The sequence below is a fragment of the Natator depressus genome, chromosome 9, assembly GCF_965152275.1.
Source record: "Natator depressus isolate rNatDep1 chromosome 9, rNatDep2.hap1, whole genome shotgun sequence".
Classification (NCBI taxonomy): domain Eukaryota; kingdom Metazoa; phylum Chordata; order Testudines; family Cheloniidae; genus Natator; species Natator depressus.
This window is the reverse complement of record NC_134242.1, coordinates 37,088,983-37,110,994: the sequence shown is the minus strand read 5'-3', so window position 1 is coordinate 37,110,994 and position 22,012 is coordinate 37,088,983. Positions and strand designations below refer to the sequence as shown.

Here is a 22,012-nt window from a genome sequence, read left to right as displayed (position 1 = left end):
TATTTGAAAACTGAGCTGAGTTCTTACATCATCATTATCTGCCCCAGTTCTGGAATTTGTACTAAGCTGTTAGCTTTGTTGATGCTGGAGGCAAAATTGTATCGCATCACACTAATGACACTAGCTATAGTTAAGGAAGTAGTTTCTTGTAAGCCACTGAGTTCTAATCTTTTATGCTTATTATCAGCCCAAAGGTGATTTTTCCTTGTGAATATTTAGTTGAACTCTGCCTGGCCATTTATGTAATACTGAGGTACTAAAAAGAGGTAGTTTCTCCAGTTTTAAAAGTTTTCTTTGCATCTGGGTAATATATCATTAACTTCTTTTTAATACTTCAGACGTGCCATGGATTTAGTTCTCCATCATGATATTGTTTTTAATACATTTGAAGACAGTTTCATTTCTAAATAATGGACAATCTTGTACTATGCATGAGAAGTCTGGACCAAATCTCGAAGTTTTTTCCCCCTCAATTTATTCAATGCTTCCCATCTTCAGATTCCATTGATGACAGTTGGAATTGGAGGGACTTAGCAGGAACTTAGCACCAAACAGGATTTTTCCAAAATAAGGACAAAGTATCCCTACTCTTGCTTTGAACAAGAATAAATAAAAAGAATAAAAACAAGAGCAAATCTTACAGTGATGAAACAACAACTTTCAGAGCTCCAGCAAAAGAGTTCTGTGTACAAATCTCCAGTCCTGTCTATATTAGAAATATTTTTTTTAAAATTCTCTGGTGTAAGCAACATTGGGGGCCATTGTGTGTACAGGCTACTGCTTTCCACCACCAGTTTAACCAGCATGGGCCAAATTTATAAAGGTACTTAGGTGCTCAAAGATGCAGATAGGTGCATAATGGAATCTTCAAAAGTGTCTAAGCTGGTAAGGCGCATAACTGGCTTATGTTAGTTCTACTACTGTCTCTTGGACAGTGTAGAGGCCACTGAATACATTATGTGTAGGGCCCTACCTAATTCATGGCCATGAAAACCCTGTCACGGTCTATGAAATCTGGCCTCCCCCATGAAATTTGGTCTTTTGTGTACTTTTACCTTATATATACAGATTTCATGGGGGAGGTCAGAATTTCTCAAATTGGGGGTCCTGACCCAAAAGGGAGTTGCGGGGGGGGGAGGGATCTCAAGGTTATTTTAGGAGGGTCGCAGTATTATCACCCTTACTTCTGCGCTGCTTTCAGAGCTGGGCGGCCGGAGAGTGGTGGCTGCTGACTGAGGGCCCAGTTCTGCAGACAGCAGTGCAGAAGTAAGGGTGGCAATACCAGACCATGCCAACCTTACTTCTGCGCTGCTGATGGTGGTGGCTCTGCCTTCAAAGCTGGGCTCCTGGCCAGCAGCGACCACTCTCCAGCTGCCCAGCTCTGAAGGCAGCACCACCATCAGCAGCAGCACAGAAGTACGGGTAGCAGTATCACAACCCACCCCCTACAATAACCTTGTCACCCCCCCCCCCCCCCACACACACACACACACACTTCTTTTTGGGTCAGGATCCCTACAATTACAACACCCTGAAATTTCAGATTTAAGTAGCTGAAATCATGAAATATACTATTTTAAAAATCCTGTGACCATGAAATTGACCAAAATGGACCCTGAATTTGATAGGGCCCTAATTATGTGACTCCATGATGTCCTGTTCTAAGCCAAATCTGGTGTGTTACAGAGTAAAATTCCTGTGAGGGACAGGTGTCTGTTGATGCTGTCCACAGCTATCATGTTTTAGGTCTTCCAGGATGTGTGTCTTCTATCCTGCTTTCTCCTTGGGTCAAAGTCAAAGATGATTCTCACAGGGAAGTTGGTAGGCATTTGGAGCAGACGACCATACCCCCTTGGAGAGCACTGGGCAACCATCTGAGAGAGTGGGACCTGTTTATTTAGAAAGTGAATCTCTTCATTCATCTTGACAGCAAGGGGGCATTTTTCAGTCAGATACTGACCACTGATGCATTATATATCCTCAGCTTCCTCTATTTATCAAGGTGTTTGATTTACAAAAAACATTCTTGATGAGGCACCCCATTACTGATGGCACTTTTGCAATGCAGGCTTCAGGTTCTTTCTCAGTGCAGCCCATCTTATAAACAGCAGAGCTGAGGGAGGCGAAATCACTGACCATCTCGACTGGATGATCACCCACTAAGAGGCTAGAGCCTGCAGGATGTTCAAAATCACTGATAGGAAGAATTTACCCCAATTAATATGCAGGCCAAATTTTGCCAATGAGCTAGCTCAGCTGTTGATTTGACAAACCGGAGCTACGTCATCAGAAAAATCAGCACTGGTGAGGTTTTCATTATCAAGGCTTTTCTCTAAAATACATTTACTTAGTGTATGGTCTAGCACATAGGATATGACAGCATAGTCTGCTTAGACACTTTTGTAATTCCCACTAGACATCTTTAAGTACCTAAATAACTTTGTAAATCTGACCACGTTTTTAACCCTGTTTAGATCAGGTCTAATGAACACAGTGCTTAAACTGGAGATGGTGGCCGATAGTCCTACACATAGGACTTGTTTGTCGGAGGTGTGAATATCTGCAGCTCCCATTGATTTCAATGGAGGTTGGGGGTGCTCTAAAGTTCTGAAAATCTGACATATTTTTAAAAACCAGTTTTCCCTACCTATCTTACTACTTAGACTGAAATTCTGGATTTGTCTTTCTCCTTGTTCATAATATTAATTATTTATATGCTGAGTTCTGTGCAAATGGAAAGAGTTTATTTACTCACTGTAGTGATTTCTGTCTCATACAACAGCACAGTGACATCATGGGACTGGTTTTAGCTAGCATTTTTGCCACTGTTGGTCTATCGAAAGAAAACATAGTAGCAAAACTGCACGAGACCAGTGTATTTACTAGCACTTCCACTGTCATTACCACAAGTAGAACTGCAGTGGTGTCACACCAATGGTAGAAAAAATGCTGAAAATTTCCAGTGTCGATGTTCATGCCCTGCTCTGGAAGCCATACACCTTCCCCTCCATCTATTAGAGCACTCGGTGATTAGCTGTTCAGAGCTGTGCATTAGGGTTAGGAATGGGAGAAAATGCTTATTGGTAAATGAATTGTACCACTCAATTTTTTTTCTAAATTGTACTTCCTGTTTCTGTATAAGTTTATAACCCATGCCACACTATGTTTCTGACCATACCCTCAGCAGCACTCCTCTCCAAACACAGCACATCCTACACGCTGGTAAGCCTCTCCACACCACACACAAATGCCACCCCTTGTATGCAGGCAGTACAACACAACATAACACTCACACAGACACACAACATAACACTCACACAGACTCCATACCACAACATGCACAGCACTCATACAGCAGCCTTTCCCCTCCCTCTCTGCCTGCACACAACATAAAACACATACAGAGATACCCATAAAGACATACCACTTGCAAGTCCTAATACCCAACCCCACATGTTATTTCCCCCATTACTCCAATACTGCACTGACTTGAAGGAGGATGCACTTCTCTTCATTCCCCCCACCTCACCCAGGGGAAGGCCCAGCTTGTATCTATCTATCCGGAGTCTTATATGGTGCTCACGTCACTATGGTTTCTGTAGTGATGCCTCTTCACTACCCCTTGGGAAGGGAGGCCACTCCCAGAGAAGCTCCTGTTCCCCTCCTACCCACCCAGCCACTTTCTGGAGAGGGAGCAAAGCAATGGTGCCTCTTTGCATCCACTCAAAGGGGAGAACATCTCCTGGCAGCATCAGTTCCTCTCCCCTTTGTAGTCCAGTGCCAGAGGTGCTCCTGCTGTGGACCACAGGCCCATGACTTTGTGTGCATGCATGCATTCCCCTGCAATGTTTGTGTCAGTCACAAACAATAGAGTAGAATACTGACTAGCAACAAAACATTGCATCCACTATGATTCTAAAATAATGGAAACATTATTTTTAACAGAGTTTTTGAAAACACCCCCCCACACACACACACACCTAAATTTTAGGCCTGATTTTAGTTGCTAGTCTCCCCTTATGCCCTTCACCTTCAGCCTCCATTTTCAGCAATGGCCTCCAGCACTGCAAGCACAATTTTACACCTGCAGTTGCACTTGGGTGTAAAATTATGGCTGCAGTTAACTACACCTCTATTTTAAATTGTAGCCAACACCCAAAGGAAAGAAGATGCATGATGTCTTGTTTTGAAATAGACAAAGATCAGATAGACCAAATTCACTGCTTGCATAAGTAGGTGAAACTGAGGAAGGTAGACGTTCATTTACTTACACCAATAGTAAACTTGACCTTGAAATTTCCTAAAACAAAGCAGAGCTTTGGCACAAACTTTCTTGGGAAAATGTAGTGAGTAGCTGGCAAAGACTCTGAGTAAAGTTTATGCTGAAAAGGTAGGAAGGAAATAAATGCAGCTTGTCCCCTCCCGCCCAAGGCATTTTCCTGAGGGGATCTTCAGTTTGTTTTCTCCAGTGCCTACCAGGGTCTTCAATGGCTTGTGCTTTCTGTAGTTGCCCCATAAATGTATTTTTCTCTTTTTCTTTTTAATAGTTCTCCAGTTATATTTCTTGAAGACCGCCTGTTTGCACTGGAGTTACTGAGCCACTTTTCAGGTGGCCTAATTAGTCCTACTGCTACTTAGCCAAACACAACCAACCAGAGAAGAACTGAAATGAAAAGCTTCTAAACAAAACAGCAGCAAAATAATGCGGGGATTCCCATAAGCACAAACATCCAGCAACTCTTGGGTTTCTTCTAGCTTGAACTACCATAACAATAGCCTTCCTTGCAGTATTTTAGCTAAAACCAGAAGTGCAAAATAATATTTTTAAAAAATAAATAAATATTAGCCCAATACTTTTTAGCCCAAACAAAGTTTAGGTTCAAAGGTAAGATACAAGTTTGGAGGCAATTCTTATACGAGCTCATTCACTCAACTTTAATTTCATGGGTCAAATCCTGCTGGCTGTCTTCAGGAAAGCCTCTCATTGATTTCAGGGGGCATTTTGGCTGAATAAAGACTGAACAAAAATCAGGTAAGGATGTCAGGATTATTATTTCTATTTGAAAATAATTGGGAGGCATTTACATATTATGATAAGGACAATTTAAATACTTAGCTAGGCTGATCAGATAGATATAGGCTTTGTGCCTGCAAAATAGATCTTTAAAAAGAAATAGCTGTTCCAAACTGTCCCACCAGTCACATTCTGTCAATACCGAAAACTATTCTGTATCTATCTGTCATAAAAAAAATTTCTTTTTTGTTCTTGTTGTTGTTGCAAGGTTTGGGTGATATCCTGACCTCATTGATGTCAATGGCAAAATTTCCACTGACTTTAGTGGGGCTGAGATTTCACCCTTTGCAACCAATATGTTTACAACTTTTCACATAGTTTTTCATATTGATGGATAAAATGGGAATGGAATGTCCTGGGGGATATTTCCTGTAATATGAAGAAACAGTCAAAGAATATATGGGGCAAATTCATCTCTGTTGCAACTTTATTGAAGTCACTCCAGGGATGAATTTGGCCCTATATCTGGAATTGAGAAATACAGATGTATTTCTTTTGTTAAATATTCCACCCCACAGAGGTTTCCTGAGTCCTAAAGAGAGAAAAGGCAGTGGGAAACAGTTTTCCCAGGTATTTATGAATGCACCCAAAGTATTATGCAGCCTCAAAGATCATTTCATAAAAATCATTTGCATAACACCTGCTTTTACACATAATAATGCCTGAATGGATGTCCCGCACCCTAAAGCTCGCGTGAACTGCTTCTGCATGATGCAAGGGAAACTCCATGCTGTTGTCCCAGGGGAAATCATGCTGACAGATAAGCTGAACTGTTTAATCATGAGAGCAGATGAGTACACACAAACTATTCAAAATGCAGTTCTACCTGAAAAGTGACTGCAGATGGATTTGTGGTGGCTCAGCGCCTCTAAACATCAGACCCTGAGTGTCTCTGTTTTGGGAACCCAGAAACTGAAGCACACAAAATTAGTGGCCTCTTCTGAAAATTTATACCTACAATATTTGAGCAAGGCTGCAAATATCCACAAAGGGATTTAGTGCCTAATTGCCGGTTAGCTTTAGGCTACACCCCTCTCCTCAATATTTCCCTGGGCTAGTGTGGGGAATAGACAGACCTAGGTGTAATGTAGGTGATGTTATACTGGTGCAGAGCACAGGGATACTGACCTGCATACAGCTGTTTGAGGGAGGAGATGCCGAGGCTGGAATGTGTTGCATATACATGTGCAGAGAAGGGTGAATGCTGGGCCCAGAGTGGGGTGCAAGTTGCAACATCCACATGCCTGTACAGGGAGAGGGAGATACTAGGGTATCAGAGGAAGATGGGGTTAACATACCTGTATGGGGATGGGATTGCTCTAGGTCAGAATGGGGCCAGAGTGCTGCCAGCCAGTGTCAGAACTGTTGCAGAGTGCACATCTGGTGGTGGGGGTGAAGAGGTGCTAGGACTGCTGAGAAGTGGAGTACAGATATATCTTTGTGAGGCAGACATACTGGGTCAGAGTGTGGCATGGGACTCTTTCACACACAGCTATCTATGTTTTTTCTATAACATCCATCAGTAAGTGTATTTCAGGTAAATTCCTCCGTGAAATGCAAGGGGTTCATGCTCTTCTTTTCTCCCTGCTTGGGTATTGTATATTAAATCACTGTTGTGGTAGAAATGCTTTGTCAAATACGAAGATTTTGAGAGTGCTCTGGAAGTGGTCAGGATCTAGATTAGTCTGATCCCCTCTAGAAGATTGTTCTACAGCCAAACCCCTTGAACAAAAATATTTTATCTCCAGCTAACAAGCTGGAGCTTTGTAAACTGCACAGTCCCAGAACAGCACAGCTGTCTTGGCAGGTTATGATTAGAAGCATGGACACTCGTGTATCTCAGTCTTCAACCTGTAGTTAGCTTTGAAAATCAGGACCAAAGGTTTTGCTGAACAATGGAAACAGTCTGGGAGTTCAAAAGGGACAGCGGGGTGGTGTGCTCACAGCAGCTTGTACCATTAATAATGCAGACACTACTTCCCACACAAGCTAGAGCCTCTGCATTGCATCCTTGTTCAGTCCCAGATAGAGCGAGTGTCAATAATCTAGTCTGGACATGACAAAAGCATGGATAGCTGTGGCCAAGTCCTCATCCAGGAAGAGTTACATCTAGCAAGTTACAGCCAGAAGGCAGCTTCCCCCCATTATTGATGCTACCTAATCATCTAGGTGTAAGGATGAATCAACCAGGACACAAGACTTCAATTTTAGCACAATTGCCTATAACCACTCCCCATATCTTCTCAGTGCTGGGGGGTGGGGTGTCCCATTGGGAGAAGAGCTCAGAGGGGTGCACACACCCCAGTGCCAGGGGGTGTGTGTCTTGGTGGGGAGATGGGCTTAGAGGGGCGCACACACCCCAGTGCCAGGGTGGGGGGTGAGATGGGCTTGGCGGGGCACACACAACCCATGGTGCCAGGGGGAGGGGACTCCGGGAGGGGGGAGATGGGCTTACAGGGGCACACACACCCCAGTGCCAGGGGGGAGGGACTCAGAGGGGCGCACACACCCCATGGTGTCAGGGACAGGGGCTCAGAGAGGCACACACCCCATGGTGGTGGAGGGAGGTGACTCGGGGGGGGGGGGATGGGCTCAGAGGGGTGCGCACAACCTGGTGCCAGGGGGTGTGTGTCTTGGTGGGGAGATGGGCTCAGAGGGGCACACACACCCCATGATGCCAGGAGAGGGGACTCGGGGGGGGGGGAGACGGGCTCAGAGGGGAGCATACACCCCATGGTGCCGGGGGGGGAAGTTTTCGGGGGGGAGATGGGCTCAAAGGGGCGCACACACCCCATGGTGCCGGGGGAGAGGTTTCGGGGGGGGGAGACGGGCTCAGAGGGGCGCGCACACCCCATGGTGCCGGGGACAGGAGCTCAGAGGGGAGCATACACCCCATGGTGCCGGGGGAGGGGATTCGGGGGGGGGGGAGACGGGCTCAGAAGGGCGCGCACACCCCATGGTGCCGGGGACAGGGGCTCAGAGGGGCGCGCACACCCCATGGTGCCGCGGACAGGGGCTCAGAGGGGCGCCTGGTGCCGGAGTGCGGTGCGGGGAGCCGGACGGCGCGGGCACGCCGCAAGCAGCCACGGAGCCAGGCGGGGGAGGCCCACCTGCGCGGGGCGGAGCTGGGGCCGGGGCAGGCGGCTGCACCTGTTCAGTGACCCGCGGCCGCCGGCCTGGGGCGCTGCCTGTGCCGGGGCTCCCGCAGCGCGCAGGCGGCTCGGGCGCTCGCTTCCTTGAAGCATGGCCCGGGTGCTCCGCAGCCTCCACAGCTCCCAGCTTGTCGCCCGCTTCCAGCGCTGCTGCGGGCTCTTCCCCGCCGCCGGGGAAGGACCTGGCGATGGGCTGGCGGGGACCGGGGGCGGTGGGGACCATCTCCCGGCCCGGGACACCTGCGCCGGGGGCCGCCCCGCCAGACAGCGGCTGCCAGAGGCCAACGGTGTGAAGAGCAGCCCTCCGCCGCAGGTAACTCGCCAGCCAGGACTAGGGAAGCCCCCACCCCAGCCTCAGCAGCGAGGGGTGGCGGCGTCTTCTCGTCGCGCCTATGCCCCCACTTCCCGGGGGGGGAGTTCCCATTTCCCTCCCCTCCTTTTCCTGGTGCATCACTGGCTTTGGGATATTTATTGATTTCCATGTCCTCCCTGCCTCATTTCTCTTGCAATCTTGGGGAAGGAGGGGTGTTTTCAATGATCTTGTTCTCTGCCTTCCTTCCCCCCTCCTTTATTCCGCAGGCCAAAGTGGGAGGGCGTGTACCCCTCGGGGAATTCCTTAATAACCTTTTGCTGTTAGAGGGTACTTTACTCTCTTGTAGGTGGATGCAGAAATTCATCATGATTTAAAAGTGTGAAGCTTTACTGGGAGCCTGGGAACTTTGGAAAGAGGCACTGAGGGACTGTTGGGAGTGGTGGGGTCACTTAAAGCAAGAGCGAGTCAGAAAGTTAGAAAATGACATTTCAGATGAAAGCGAAAGAGGCTCTGGTTGTGTTTCCATTATCGGATCAGTTCTACTTTGCGCTGATACCAAAGGGTGTAACCTCTTTAAATCTTGCAGTCACTTTCATTTTGGCAGCGCCCTTGAACTCAGTGGGGCTCTGTGTGGGCATAAAAGCTGTCCATGTGGCTCCAGTTATTGGATCAGGACCTAAGATTGCAATTGTTACATGAAAAAAAATCAGAACTTTTTGTACCCTTCCTATAAACTTACCTGGAGAAACAGGTGGCGCATTTGCAAGTGGATGGGAAACAATGTGAGGAAAAAATCACAACTATTCAAGTTTGAGTAAATCAAGGCAAGTCACATGGGAAGATTTTTAATTTCCCAATACAAGACATCCTTAGGAAGAACCTGCAGCCTTTATCTAAGCAAAGTCAATGGGAGTTATGCCCAGCCTAGCCTTGCAGGATCTGTCCTTTTGTTTCAACAATTGAACTTTCTTTTTAATGTTTCTCTCAGTGACTTATTCTTGTAGGTACAAGGTATACAGTGTCATTTCTTGACTCTTGTAGTCAGTAGTTACCCTGCCATAAGTACATATTAAATTGTATAATTTATATATATACTTGTATAATTGTTGCACACTATTTTCTAAATTAAAATAAACTTTATACTTAGAATTTCTGTTTGCTAGGTCTGTTTATGGTAGTGACTTTCAAAAACAAGCATGAGTAACTGAATTTTACATTTGAAGTTGTACAGTCAGATTCTTTGTTGATTGCTACCTAGAGTTTAGATTTGCTTTCATAATTTGCTTTTTTGTGTCTATGCTGTTTGTTGCCATGGACAGGGCTAATGTTGGAGTATATATAGCAGTGACTTTTTGTACAGTTGAAACTAGAAAATGAGACCATTGCTGTCTGTGTACAAACTGCAAAACAGATGGAATGCTGACTGGCTATGTCTGAACAAATAGAAAGATTGTGGCACTTGCTGATGGTAGGATAACCTCCTGAATAAACCTCAAATGTGGAAAAGTTGAAAGATGTACTAAAATGTAAAAACTTTCCCTGAAGTGCCACTTACTATTATGAATGTTTCCTGAAATTAAGGTGGAAATAGTGAGGAGTCTGGTGGCACCTTAAAGACAAACAGATTTATTTGGGCATAAGCTTTCGTGGGTAAAATCCCCACTTCACATGCATGGAGTGAAAACTACAGATGCAGGCATAAATATACTGACACATGAAGAGTAGGAAGTTACCATACAAGTGGAGAACCAGTGTTGACAAGGCCAGTTCAGTCAGGGTGGATGTGGTCCACTCCCAATAATTGATGAGGCTGTGTCAATACCAAGAGAGGGAAAATTGCTTTTGTAGTGAGCCAGCCACTCCCAATCCCTATTCAAGCCCAAATTAATGGTGTTACATTTGCAAATGAATTGTAGCTCTGCAGTTTCTCTTTGAAGTCTGTTTTTGAAGTTTTTTTGTTGAAGGATGGCTACTTTAAATCCACTGAATGCATCCGATGAAGTGAGCTGTAGCTCACAAAAGCTTATGCTCAAATAAATTTGTAGTCTCAAAGGTGCCCCAAGTACTCCTTTTCTTTTTGCGAATACGGACTAACACGGCTGCTACTCTGAAACCTACTTTAAATCTGTTATAGAATGTCCAGGGAGATTGAAGTGTTCTCCTACTGGCTTTTGTATGTTACCATTCCTGATGTCTGATTTGTGTCCATTTATTCTTTTACATAGAGACTGTCCGATTTGGCCAACGTACATGGCAGAGGGGCATTGCTGGCACATGATAGCATATATCTCATTAGTAGATGTGCAGATGAATGAACCCCGATGATGTGCCTCATATGGTTGGGTCCTCTGATGATGCTAGAGTACATATGGGGACAGAGTAGGCAATGCGGTTTGTTACAGGGATTGGTTCCTGGGTTAGTGTTTCTGTTGTGTAGTTGCTGGTGAGTATTTGCTTCAGGTTGGGGGGCTGTCTTAAGCAAGGACTGGATTGCCTCCCATGGTGTGTGAGAGTGAGGGATCATTTTCCAGGATAGGCTGTAGATCATTGATGTGCTGGAGAGGTTTTAGCTGGGGGCTGCATGTGATAGCTAGTGGTGGTCTGTTATTTTCCCTGTTGGGCCTGTCCTGTAGTAGGTGACTTCTGGGTACCTGTCTTGCTCTATAAATCTGTTTCCTCACTTCCCCAGGTGGGTATTGTAGTTTTAAGAATGCTTGATGAAGATTTTGTCAGTGTTTGTCTCTGTCTGAGGGATTGGAGCAAATTCGGTTGTATCTTAGGGCTTGGCTGTAATCAATGGATCCATGCAGGGAAGTATAGCAGTCAATAGGTTTCCAGTATAGGGTAGTGTTTATGTGGCCATCACTTATTTGCACTGTAATGTCCAGGAAGTGGGTCTCTTGTGTGGACTGGTCCAGGCTGAGGTTGATGGTGGTCTACAGATTGTTGAAATCCAGGTGGAATTCTTCAAGGGCCTCCTTTCCATGGGTCCATATTATGAAGATGTCATCAATGTAGCACAAGTCGAGGAGGGGTGCTAGGGGAAATAGTGTCCATGCTTAGATCACTGGGTTATTGATTAATCTGAAACTTCAAATCACCTAGGGATACTGTGGTTTATAAAACTTGTCTGGTTTTCATTTTATCTTTTTTTTTTTTTAAGGCTATGAAGAAAATCTGATCTGAGGAGCATGGCCAAGTTTGTCAGTTTATAAGACCATGTCAGAAGAGAGAAAGGTGGATGACAAGGCAAAGTACTGGGGATGTTGTAGAGAAAAAGTGGTGTTGGGAAAGGAGATAAATATAGCTGGTTTCTGCATAGGAGATAGAAAGATAACATGGTTCAGATCCTCAGTCGCTGTGAACTGGCATAACTTCATTGAAGTAAATTTGCATCACTCCATTGACATGGCAGAGGATCTGACCCCATAACTAAAAGGTTGTCTAACAGGTCAAAAAGCCACAGGTGTTGATATATGATATATGGATATACGATAAGTGTTAATCAGCTGAGGGATGGGGAGAACAGAACAGAAAGTAAATAAAGACTTGGTTCAAACACAAAGTTGCACCAGTTTAACTAAAAGTGTGATTTTTAAACACTTAGCTAAATCAACACAACTTTGTGTAGACACATCAGCCTAAACCTGGTTTATATTTGTTTTGCTTGCTCCTGTAAATTCATAAGGGCAACCTTCAGTTGATATTGATTTTAAAATTGGTTAAAAGTGTCTCAGCACAGGGGTTTGCTTCAACTAAATTGGTTGAATTAAACTGGTACAAATTTGTGTGTATACAATCCCTAATAGTTATAGCCAGAAAAGGGAACTAAAGAGCTAGAGTGGGGACAGATGACAAAATATAGAGGAGAATTTTTAAAGTGAAAATCAGAGTGAAGTCTTCTTGACTAAAAACAAAGCCTGGGTCAATGAGGTGCACAGCACTAACTAGGGATACTAATTCAAGAAATTATTTGTAAGTTCTTATTCCAATTCTAAATGTAAAAGAAGCATTCTGAGGTGAGATGTTGCCTGAATTACCTTAATTTTTAAGAAGGCTGTTCTCTCCCTCCAACTATTATTATGATAGAGAGATGTTGACACCCTCATCGCTTCTAGACCCCCTTCTAGATTGCAGCCAGCAAGAACGTCCTAAGGTCACTAAGCCAGACTGATAATTCACTAGAGGTCTCCATTGAAGTAGCTACACCAATGCTGCTAACCCCAAAGTGTAATTAGTCTACCTTAAAAACAACGAGGAGTCCGGTGGCACCTTAAAGACTAACAGATTTATTTGGGCATAAACTTTTATGGGTAAAAAACCCCACTTCTTCAGATGCATGGAGTGAAAATTACAGATACAGACAAAAATATACTGGCACATGAAGAGAAGGGAATTTTACAAGTGGAAAGCCAGTGTTGACAAGGCCAATTCAGTCATTGGGAGTGGGCCACATCCACCCTAATTGATGAGGAGGTGTCAATACCAAGAGAGGGAAAATTGCTTTTGTAGTGAGCCAGCCACTACATCTGTGGATACAGACTAACTTGGCTACCCCTCTGATACTACTCTACCTTAGTCAGCTCTGTCCATTGCGAGTGTGGCTGTATACAGGTAGTGCTTTCCTTGCTTTCTCTGGTCTTGACCAAGCAAGGAAAGCGCTGAAGGATTGAAATTTACAATGCACATATTTAGTCTTATGCATTTGTATTACACACAGAAAAAGTGCAAGAAGGGCCTGGTGCAGTGTGCATTGTACAGTTGTCTCCCATTGCATCAAATTGGATTTGTTACAGATCATTCAGGAAAGGGCAGGGTGTGTACTTGGAGTTGTAATCTTTCAAGCTCAGCTCACAAAATAAACTCACCCACATGAAATTGTGCAAGTGTTCCAAGTATGCTCACTTATGCTCTTAGTTCTTGGGATCAGCTTCCTTTCATTGGGGTCTAAATACATGGGTTCTGCTGTTTCTCCCTACATGGCTTTTCTTCCTAGAGGCTTCTTGAACTCTGCTCCCCTTTGGAGGGCCTCAGATGCCCCATTGGTCTCTGCTTGGCTCTTTCTTGATTGGAGGGTCAGGAAGACTCACTCATGGTACTGTTCCAAGTCCTCTTGCTTGTAGTGTCAAAATGGTCTGCAGTCACAGTAAATTACGCAAATCTTCATAATAGAATCCTCCCTTCCAGAAATAGTTAATACAGAGAAATAGTTAATCCTTTAACTGTCAGAGAAAGTTGTTATAACAATGTTGACATTTAAAATAATTGGTTTTCTGAGTTAATACACACTGAGATGAATGGATCAGTTCACACCTCTGGACTTATTATTTCAGATTCTGCAGACATAGGCAGAGGAAGAATAACATGGTGGTTACGATGCTATCCTGAAATTTAGAAGACCAGGGTTCAATTTCCTGCTTTGCTACAGTCTGTGTGAGACTTTGCGCAAGTGTCACTTTTGGGCGGGGGGGGGTACATCAGCTCACCATCTGTAAAATGAGACTAATAGTACTTCCCAGCCTTATGAGGATAAACACCTAAAGATCGAGGTGCTCTTTGGAAGGGATTGGAAAAGATGAGGACCTTTAGTAATAGAGGTGCTTAAATATTTCCTAGGGACAGGTCTACGCTACTGAGTAAGTCGATCTAACTTATGTTGCTCAGGGATGTGAAAAAGTTCCTCCCCCAAGCTACACAAGTTTTGCACTGTTCATGCCGGCACTATTGGGGGCGGGAGATGCTCTCCCAATGCCATAGCTTCTGCTTCTTGCCAAGGTGGAGTAATTATCCGACGGGAGAACGCTCTCTCGTTGGCATAGCGCATCTTCACCAGATGTGCTATCGCAGTGCCAATGTAGCGCTGTAGTGTAGACTTGCCCCTAGTCTTGATTATACCTGGGGCCAACCATCCTTTAATACTTCCTGATTTCCTGAACATCTTTGTGGTTTTAGTGTAACAGACTAACTGGGGTTTCATTTCTGAATTTTTTTGCTTTTAGGGAGTTTAGTCATGAGAGTTTCTGAAGTCCTTGGCAGCTGAACACAAAACCATTACTGAAAAAACTTGCCCCATGTTATTTTGGCAAGTGTTCAGATTCCTAATCAAATGGAGGCTCTAGACAAACTATAACTGCATTTTAAAACAAGGTTTCCTTTGCTTACCACTAGTGTCCTAATTTCTGGATGATTCTTTCTTCTGTCGATAAGATCAGATAAAATTTTCTTCCTACATTTCTTTTAAGTTATAACAATAATTTAGGGATAGGTGAGAAATATACATTTCCCCAAATAAATGGTTTGAATAAATGTTGTCTGAGCTTTGATGTCTTAACATTTCAACAGATGCTCAAGGGCATCTCATTGAACTATGGAAGGATATCTATATTTACTCTGTAGATACATTAATTGTCTAAAGGACTCCTGACTGGTATAATGTTTCCATATTGGTATCAGCCTCTCTCTTTCTTCTTCTTTTTTTTTTTTTTTTTTTAAAGTGAATATAGTGCTGACCTCTGATAAAGATGTACTCTTGGTAGGGGTCTTGTAAGTTGACCTTTGTATAGATGAAATCTGTCCATAGCTGGAATGGGCTAGGAGAAATTGCACATCTGTTAATTCTAGATGCATTGCAGTCACATAAATGCAGTAATCAATGACTACTTGCAGACTAAGATATTGTTTAATGTAAAGGTGGTTGGATCATGTTTTGGAATCTGAAATGCTTTGATTTTTTTTTTTTTTTTACAATAGATTTTTAGCCTCTGTCCTCCCCCAATATATTTCCTTACCCTTTTGAAATTCAAACATAGATGCTTTGCTATATAAGGTCTTATTTCATAATGGGTTTTCAGGCCTCAAATGTGGCACTTTTTCTAGCTCCATCTGCAAAACAAGAGCAAAGAAAAACTCAACTCTCCTAGCTGGACAGTGTACCTATTATTACGGTGCCAGGAAGCAATACACCCCTATGGATTCTATTATTAGAAACATCATTATTTCCAAGGCCTTGTGTACTTTGAGCTTGACCTAAACCAGGGGTCTCAAACTCAATTTACCTTAGGGCCAGGGCCAGGGCCAGTTCCAGTCCTCAAATCCTCCCAGCGGGCCAATAATGTCATTCATGCCACCCAGAACCCACCCCCCCAAAACTCTGCCCCCCACCTGCCTAAGGCTCTCAGAGGGAGTTTGGGTGCTGGGTGCAGGCTCTGGACTGGGGGTGGGGTTGCAGGCTCTGGGAAGGAGGATGGGGTGCAGGCTCTGGGAGGGAGTTTGGGGACAGGAGGGAGTGGGGGGTGCGATGCTTACCTGGGGCTCCAAGGTGTGGCAGGCTGGGGGGCCTCCACATGCTGCTGCCCCAGGCACCGCCCCCATAGCTTCCCATTGGCTGCAGGGGCAGCACGCGGAGACACAGCCCCGCCGGGCTGCAGGGAGGGGCCAGCAGCCACATGGAGTGATCGCACAGGAAGCTGCTCGGCTCCGCTGCACTGACAATGGTGGGTGGGGCTCCGGGCCATTTTAAATCGCCTGGGGGACGTGTGGGGGAGGGGGGGAGCACCCTGGGGTGGTAGGTGGGGCCAAGGGAGAGACCTGGCCCCAAAATTGCTGGAGCCCTGCAGGCCACATTGGGGAGGTTCTCGGGCCGCAGATCGCCCGCAGGCCAGGAGTTTGAGACCTCTGACCTAAACTCTGAAACAAGACCCCTCACTTCTGGAGCTTCTGCACCAGCTTCAGAAATGAAAAAATGGAGATTTATTATTAGGTAAGAAAAATTCCATTGATAAGACGCATCTTCTGTTTAATTCATTTTACTTGGTAATTCAGGATTGGTTTGTCAAGAGCTGAATAAGAGACCTTTACTATAAAGTAAAACCGAGGAGCCTCACTGAAAGCTAGAACTAAGACCTTTTCAGCCAAAAGGGCAAGGAGATACAGCTGCTGTAATTTAGTCCACATTTTTAAAAACCAGCCTCAGATATGAGTGTGCTGCTGGAGAGACTTGGTGCCTGATATTTTTTCAGAGGGGCTGCTGAGCACCTGCAGATCAGCACAGCTGAAAAAGGGGGGCCCAAGCTGTCTGTTCATCCTTTCCTTTCTTAGCTATTGTCAACCCACTACGTTTGCTTAGGAAACTCGTCCCTTTGATATGTACCCAATTTTTGCTCTCATCAAGGTTGGGGGTTCCATTGTTTCTGTGGAAAGCAGCTGTTATGGGAAGTTTTAATCATGCAGAATGAGGGGGGAGGGTCCCTTAGGTAACTTGGGCCAGTCCTATGGAGGACTTTGAACATGAAGATTGAAGTCTTGAATTTCATCTAAGATTCTTCAAGGGGAGTATATGTGTAACAATCCCCCGGACGGGTTGTCAGTGGGCACTGAACACAGGACCTCTAGTTCCAAAGCACAGACCTCTAGGACTTGAGCTAAAAGACTAAATTTGTTAGTTGGGACCAGCCACAGGTGGCTATCCTATGTGGACTAGCCACAAAGTCAGACATACGCTTGCCATTGTTACCAGTGTTTGGTAATCTAAAACCTTACTGAAGGGTGGACTCATCACAGTCCACCACTGTCAGGGCCACTGTTCTAGTCCCATCTTCTTTCCTGTCCTTGGAGGCCATTGTCTTCTCATCTTAACGCCAAATCTGCAGTCCTGGAATCCTGGCAACGATTACAGTAGGCATTGCTAGTGGAGGAGGTAAGTTGCTTGATTTTTATGTAATTTTACTGAATATCTTAATTTTTTATGCTTATGTTTTCTGTCTTGTAGCTGAGTTATTGTTTTCTCATTCTCCCCCCATACTTCAGAGATTCACAGAAGTGGATTATACAGGACAGGTCTAGAGGAAAAAGGACCTTCCTAGGAAAGTCATCTGACCCCCAACAAGTTACTCTTCTCCTTGCCAGATGTGGTGATGGTTCCTACAAGACACTTACTACTCATCTTGGGCATGGGGAAGGATTGCTGAGTGCTAGAGTCTCACCTGCTGGTAAGACTGAGGTTTAGGATTTCTTAAGGTTGGGTGGGTAGCTTTGCTTAAGCCTTGTTTACACATGCACAAGTTGCACCAGGCTTAATTAAAATCTGTGAAGGACAATTAAGCTTAAACTGGTGCAAAACTCTTTGTGGGAAACACCTGTTTAAAATGGTTCTGTGTAGCTTGCATATTTAAATTTACCTACACTAACTAAATTTAAATCCAGTTTTAAACCTAAATAAAAGTTACCTATAGGGATTTGCACTGGTTTAAAAATGGTTTAGTTTATCTGGAGCAACCATGTGTAGGTCATTGTTTAGTGACAGTTTTGTTGTTTGTCTTACTGGAGGTCAGCTATGTTTCTTCCGTTGTTTTTCTCAAAGGTGTCTGGGATGTGTAAATTGCTGCAGTCAGTCCCCTGATGTCTACCAATCCTGATTCATATTAAGATAAGTTTTTAATATTGCAATATAAAACTACATTCTCTCCTTCCCTGCCCTCTTCTATGTCGTATGTAAGAGGAGTCTAATCAGTGTCATCTTTTATTTTACAGGAGAAGACCATACCATGGCTTTCACCAGTCCAGTTATATTGTATTAAAAGATGTATTAAACATTTGTATTGCATTCAGTGGTGTGTTTCCAATAAGCACTGTTCAGTGATGACAGAGTTCCTTGGTTAGGATTAGCCTGTTTAAAAGGGGAAAGGAGCTGCTGTATGGAGAAGAGGATACAATGCTCTAAGCATTGTGGGAGGGAACTGGGAGGTTCAGTGACAACAGTCCACCTGCAGTGCCAGTTTTCCTCAAGTCTGGCAGCATGCTGATGTATAGTGAATTGATGTATTGTTAAGCCTTGATGAAGAAGGTGCACTCAATGTTATTGGCAGAATTGTGTAGTTAGGAGCACTCCTGGATTTGAAGGGTCTACTCACCTTTTCAGGTGCCTGAATTTGTGGTTCTAATAGCTTCTCTTCAGTGTTGATAGATCATTAGGGTCTCTAGATCGTAGGAAGATGACTCAGTGCTGACAGTGGGTTCAAACTACTGCTCTCCTGGCTTCAGTAACACTTCCTATAACTTTTTGAATCAGTTTGTCCTGGTCTACACTAGCAACTAATGATGTTGAGAAGAGTGAAGGAAGGACTTGCTTCCAGTGGTGCTGGAACAATTTTTATAGTGGGGTGCTGAGAGCCATTGAACCAAAGTATAAATCCTGTATATGATGGAAACCACTTCAAGCCACTGCAGTTCAAGCTGCAGCATCCCTAGTTCCAGCACCTATGTTGCTATCTACAACCATCATCAACAATGGATCACTCTCTTAGTGTAAATGAAGTTAATGCACATCAATGCTACTGTCACAGCTAAAATTAGAGCACTGTCCACTAAGCTGGTTATAACATGGCTTTGCCTTGTAGAGGAGAGTCTACCTGGGACCATAACCATCTTCTTAAACCATGTTAAAGTTTTACTTAGTCCAAGTTTAGAAAATTTTGATTTAGGATTTTAAATTCAGCTGCAAAGGAAACCAATTTTCCCCTCACCCATATCAATGAACTTACAAAATTTGTTGCACTACACTGGAGGAAATAAATTAGCTACCTACCTGAAAGTGGAACTGTGACACTATCAAATTTTGTCTTGTTGGTTTCTCTGAAATCTTGCTGCCTTGTGCCACTCGTCAAATTGTCATGAAAATAGAAACCTTGTTCTATAGGCAATGAGCAATATTAATTGAGCCATAGGCTAAATATACATCACAGTTGGTAGCAAATGACAAACTTTCATAGTGAAATTTCAAGCTTAGAATTGACTTCTAAAGCCAAACATTAAGAAAACTTTCTGTATTTAAAAAAAATAAAAAACCCCAACAACCCCAGAACCTTTGCCTTCCATGCTAGTTTTTCTACCAGTGAATGATGATGATCCCCTTACACAGTTGCACTGTGTCATCCACAAAAAGCCAACAAACTGAGAAATAGCAAACACCTGGACATATTAGAAAAGGCAAACATATGCATTCCTCCTCAGGCTCTCCTGAAGTAACTTGCAGCCTTACAGCTCTCCACAATAGACCAGTCAACTTTCCTCTCAATCCCTACCAAAATAAAAACAAAGGGGTGATGAGATGAGAGGAATTGAAGAATGTATGTGGGCGGGGGGCAGGGCCGTCCTTAGCCATAGGCAGAATAGGCAGCCGCGTAGGGCACCACTCTGCCTAGGGCACCACTGTGCTGGGAGTCCGGACAGATGGGAAGCAGTGGAGCATGTAAGAGCAGGGCTGCTGGGTCCTAGAGAGAGCTGAATGCAGTACAGTCTGAGGGAGGAGATTGGCTGCTGGGGTCTCTGGGAAGGGGAGGGGATAGGGGTGGGGAAAGGAGGAACTCACCTGTGACTGTGACTCTCTCCCCTGTCATGAGGTGAGGCAGGCTCGGCGGCTGCAGTATCCTTTGTTGCCCCCCATAACGTCCATTCTTCTCTCTCCCCCCCACCCCCCCACGGAGCACCCCTCTCTCCTCCCTCCCCTCCGGCAGGGCTGGGTTGGGTGAGGGGAGGGGGGGGCTGACTGGCTGCGTGCTGAGGAATGAAAGTGACAGTAACTCACCTCCTCGGCCAGGATTGGAATGGTCACACGCAGCTGGCTGGGCCAGATAGCGTGTGTGAAAAATCAGGATGGGGGTTGGGGTAGGGTGACCAGATGTCCCACTCTTATAGGGACAATCCCAATTTTGGGGTCTTTTTCTGATATAGGCTCCTATTACCCCCCTCCGCCTGTCCTGATTTTTCACACTTGCTGTCTGATCACCCGAGGTGGGGGTAATTGGTACCTATATAAGACAAAGCCCCAAATATTGGGACTGGCCCTATAAAATTAGGACATCTGGTCACCCTAGCTGGGAAGCGCATCTCTCCCCTGGGCTGGCAGTGACCCATCTCATGCGGGGGGAGGGGAGCTGCGCAGGGCAGGATGAGCTTCTGTGGCTCCGTGGGTGCCCTGTCCCTGAGATCAGATGCTGTGCTAACTTCACCATGGGCTGGCGGTGGTGCCCACTGGCATGTGATCGGACCTGAGGGTTTGCTGCTGCACCCCAAGGGGTGGATTTTGGGGTACTGCAGCTTCCCACCTATCTCCTCCTCTACTGCAGCTGTTGGACCAGCAGGCTGGGGGGTGAGTGAGCCAAGCATGAAAGCAGTACTGTGTTGCCATTTAGATTCATTTAACAACTTTGTTTGCCAAAAATGCTTGCTAACAATCCTGAATCCAATTTCAATATTTTTTTTTAAATCAATATCTTAGCCAAAAACAGAAAATTAAGTTGTTGACAATTATTTGTGACAAGTTTGGTTTGGGGCAGGGAGTGGGCCAGTTTTCATCAGAGAAACAAAAAATGTTGACTGGCTTTCCTGTAGCCCCGTTACTGCTAAATAGAGCCCTCCAACAACTGTAATATGCTCATTTCCTTACTAGTGTATAGAGTGACCGTATGTTGTACTAAGATTCTCTTGCTTTTTTTTTTCCCAGTGAGTCAGTGAGGTTGGGCAGCCAATGTCTTACGTTTTCACAATGTTTGTCCAACTTTCATAAAGTAAATACACGGTTAATATGAGTTTAAGAAGGCCAGGGACACTTCCTTGTGAAGAATCGGTGCAGCAGATCATGCTAGAGCTGTGGAAATGTCAGTTTTTGATGGAACTTTAGAGGCAGTGATTTATCATGTATTTGTGGCCGTGCCCAAAACGTGCTGCTATTGCAAATGTCTTTCCAAACAAAAATAAGGCACAATAGGACTCCTGTAACACTTCTGTGCTACCTTAATCTAGATGAGATGATTCTGTGCTGACTTCATTTTGGTCACTTTGTGCTTTACCTGGGAGTAAAACTAGGGTTATATTTTGCCACTGTTTGGAAACCCAGCTTATTTAACTGGATAATGCCATTGATCTATTTACAGTATAAGGTGGATATAGAGTTGTAACTAACATTAAGACTGATGCCCACTATACATTTAAAACTAAAAAGTGGTTTTGTGAAAATGACATGGGTTTCCAACTCTACTGTGTCGCAGTCAGGGTGGAGCACCTTGTGAGGTGTCTTCACACTAGCTCAAGGTCACGGACTCACGACTATCCTATATTTAGTTATTTTAAATCTGATAATTTAAACAGTTATTTCTTTAAAAAACACCCTTATAAGTTATGTTGTATCAAAAACAACTTTCCAGGTCACAAAAAAGAAAATGGAAAGCCAATGAAATAGGATTAGCTGTACAAGCACAGAAGGGTTCTATACTTAAGTTTGTACATCATGAAAACAACGAAGTTGATCAAGATCATCAAGTAACTGCTGAAGACAATTTTTATGCAGACGAAGCTCATGAAATGCAACATCACACAGAACAATCATTTGAAACAGATGCAGAAACAAAACAAGAAATTACAACAGTTGAAACTGTACTAGCATGGGATATAGATAACACTGGCACATGGCCGCAATCT

The 22,012-nt window shown here is 44.4% G+C and overlaps 1 protein-coding gene across 1 annotated transcript in view; it reads left to right on the top strand.

Moving 5' to 3' along the window:
- Positions 1-8,317: 8,317 nt before the first annotated feature.
- SGPP2 (sphingosine-1-phosphate phosphatase 2) overlaps positions 8,318-22,012 on the top strand; it is an 84,893-nt gene continuing 71,198 nt past the window's right edge. The window contains exon 1 of the mRNA XM_074963944.1: positions 8,318-8,539. Coding sequence (XP_074820045.1) covers positions 8,318-8,539 — 222 coding nt within the window. The remainder of the gene's footprint in view (positions 8,540-22,012) is intronic.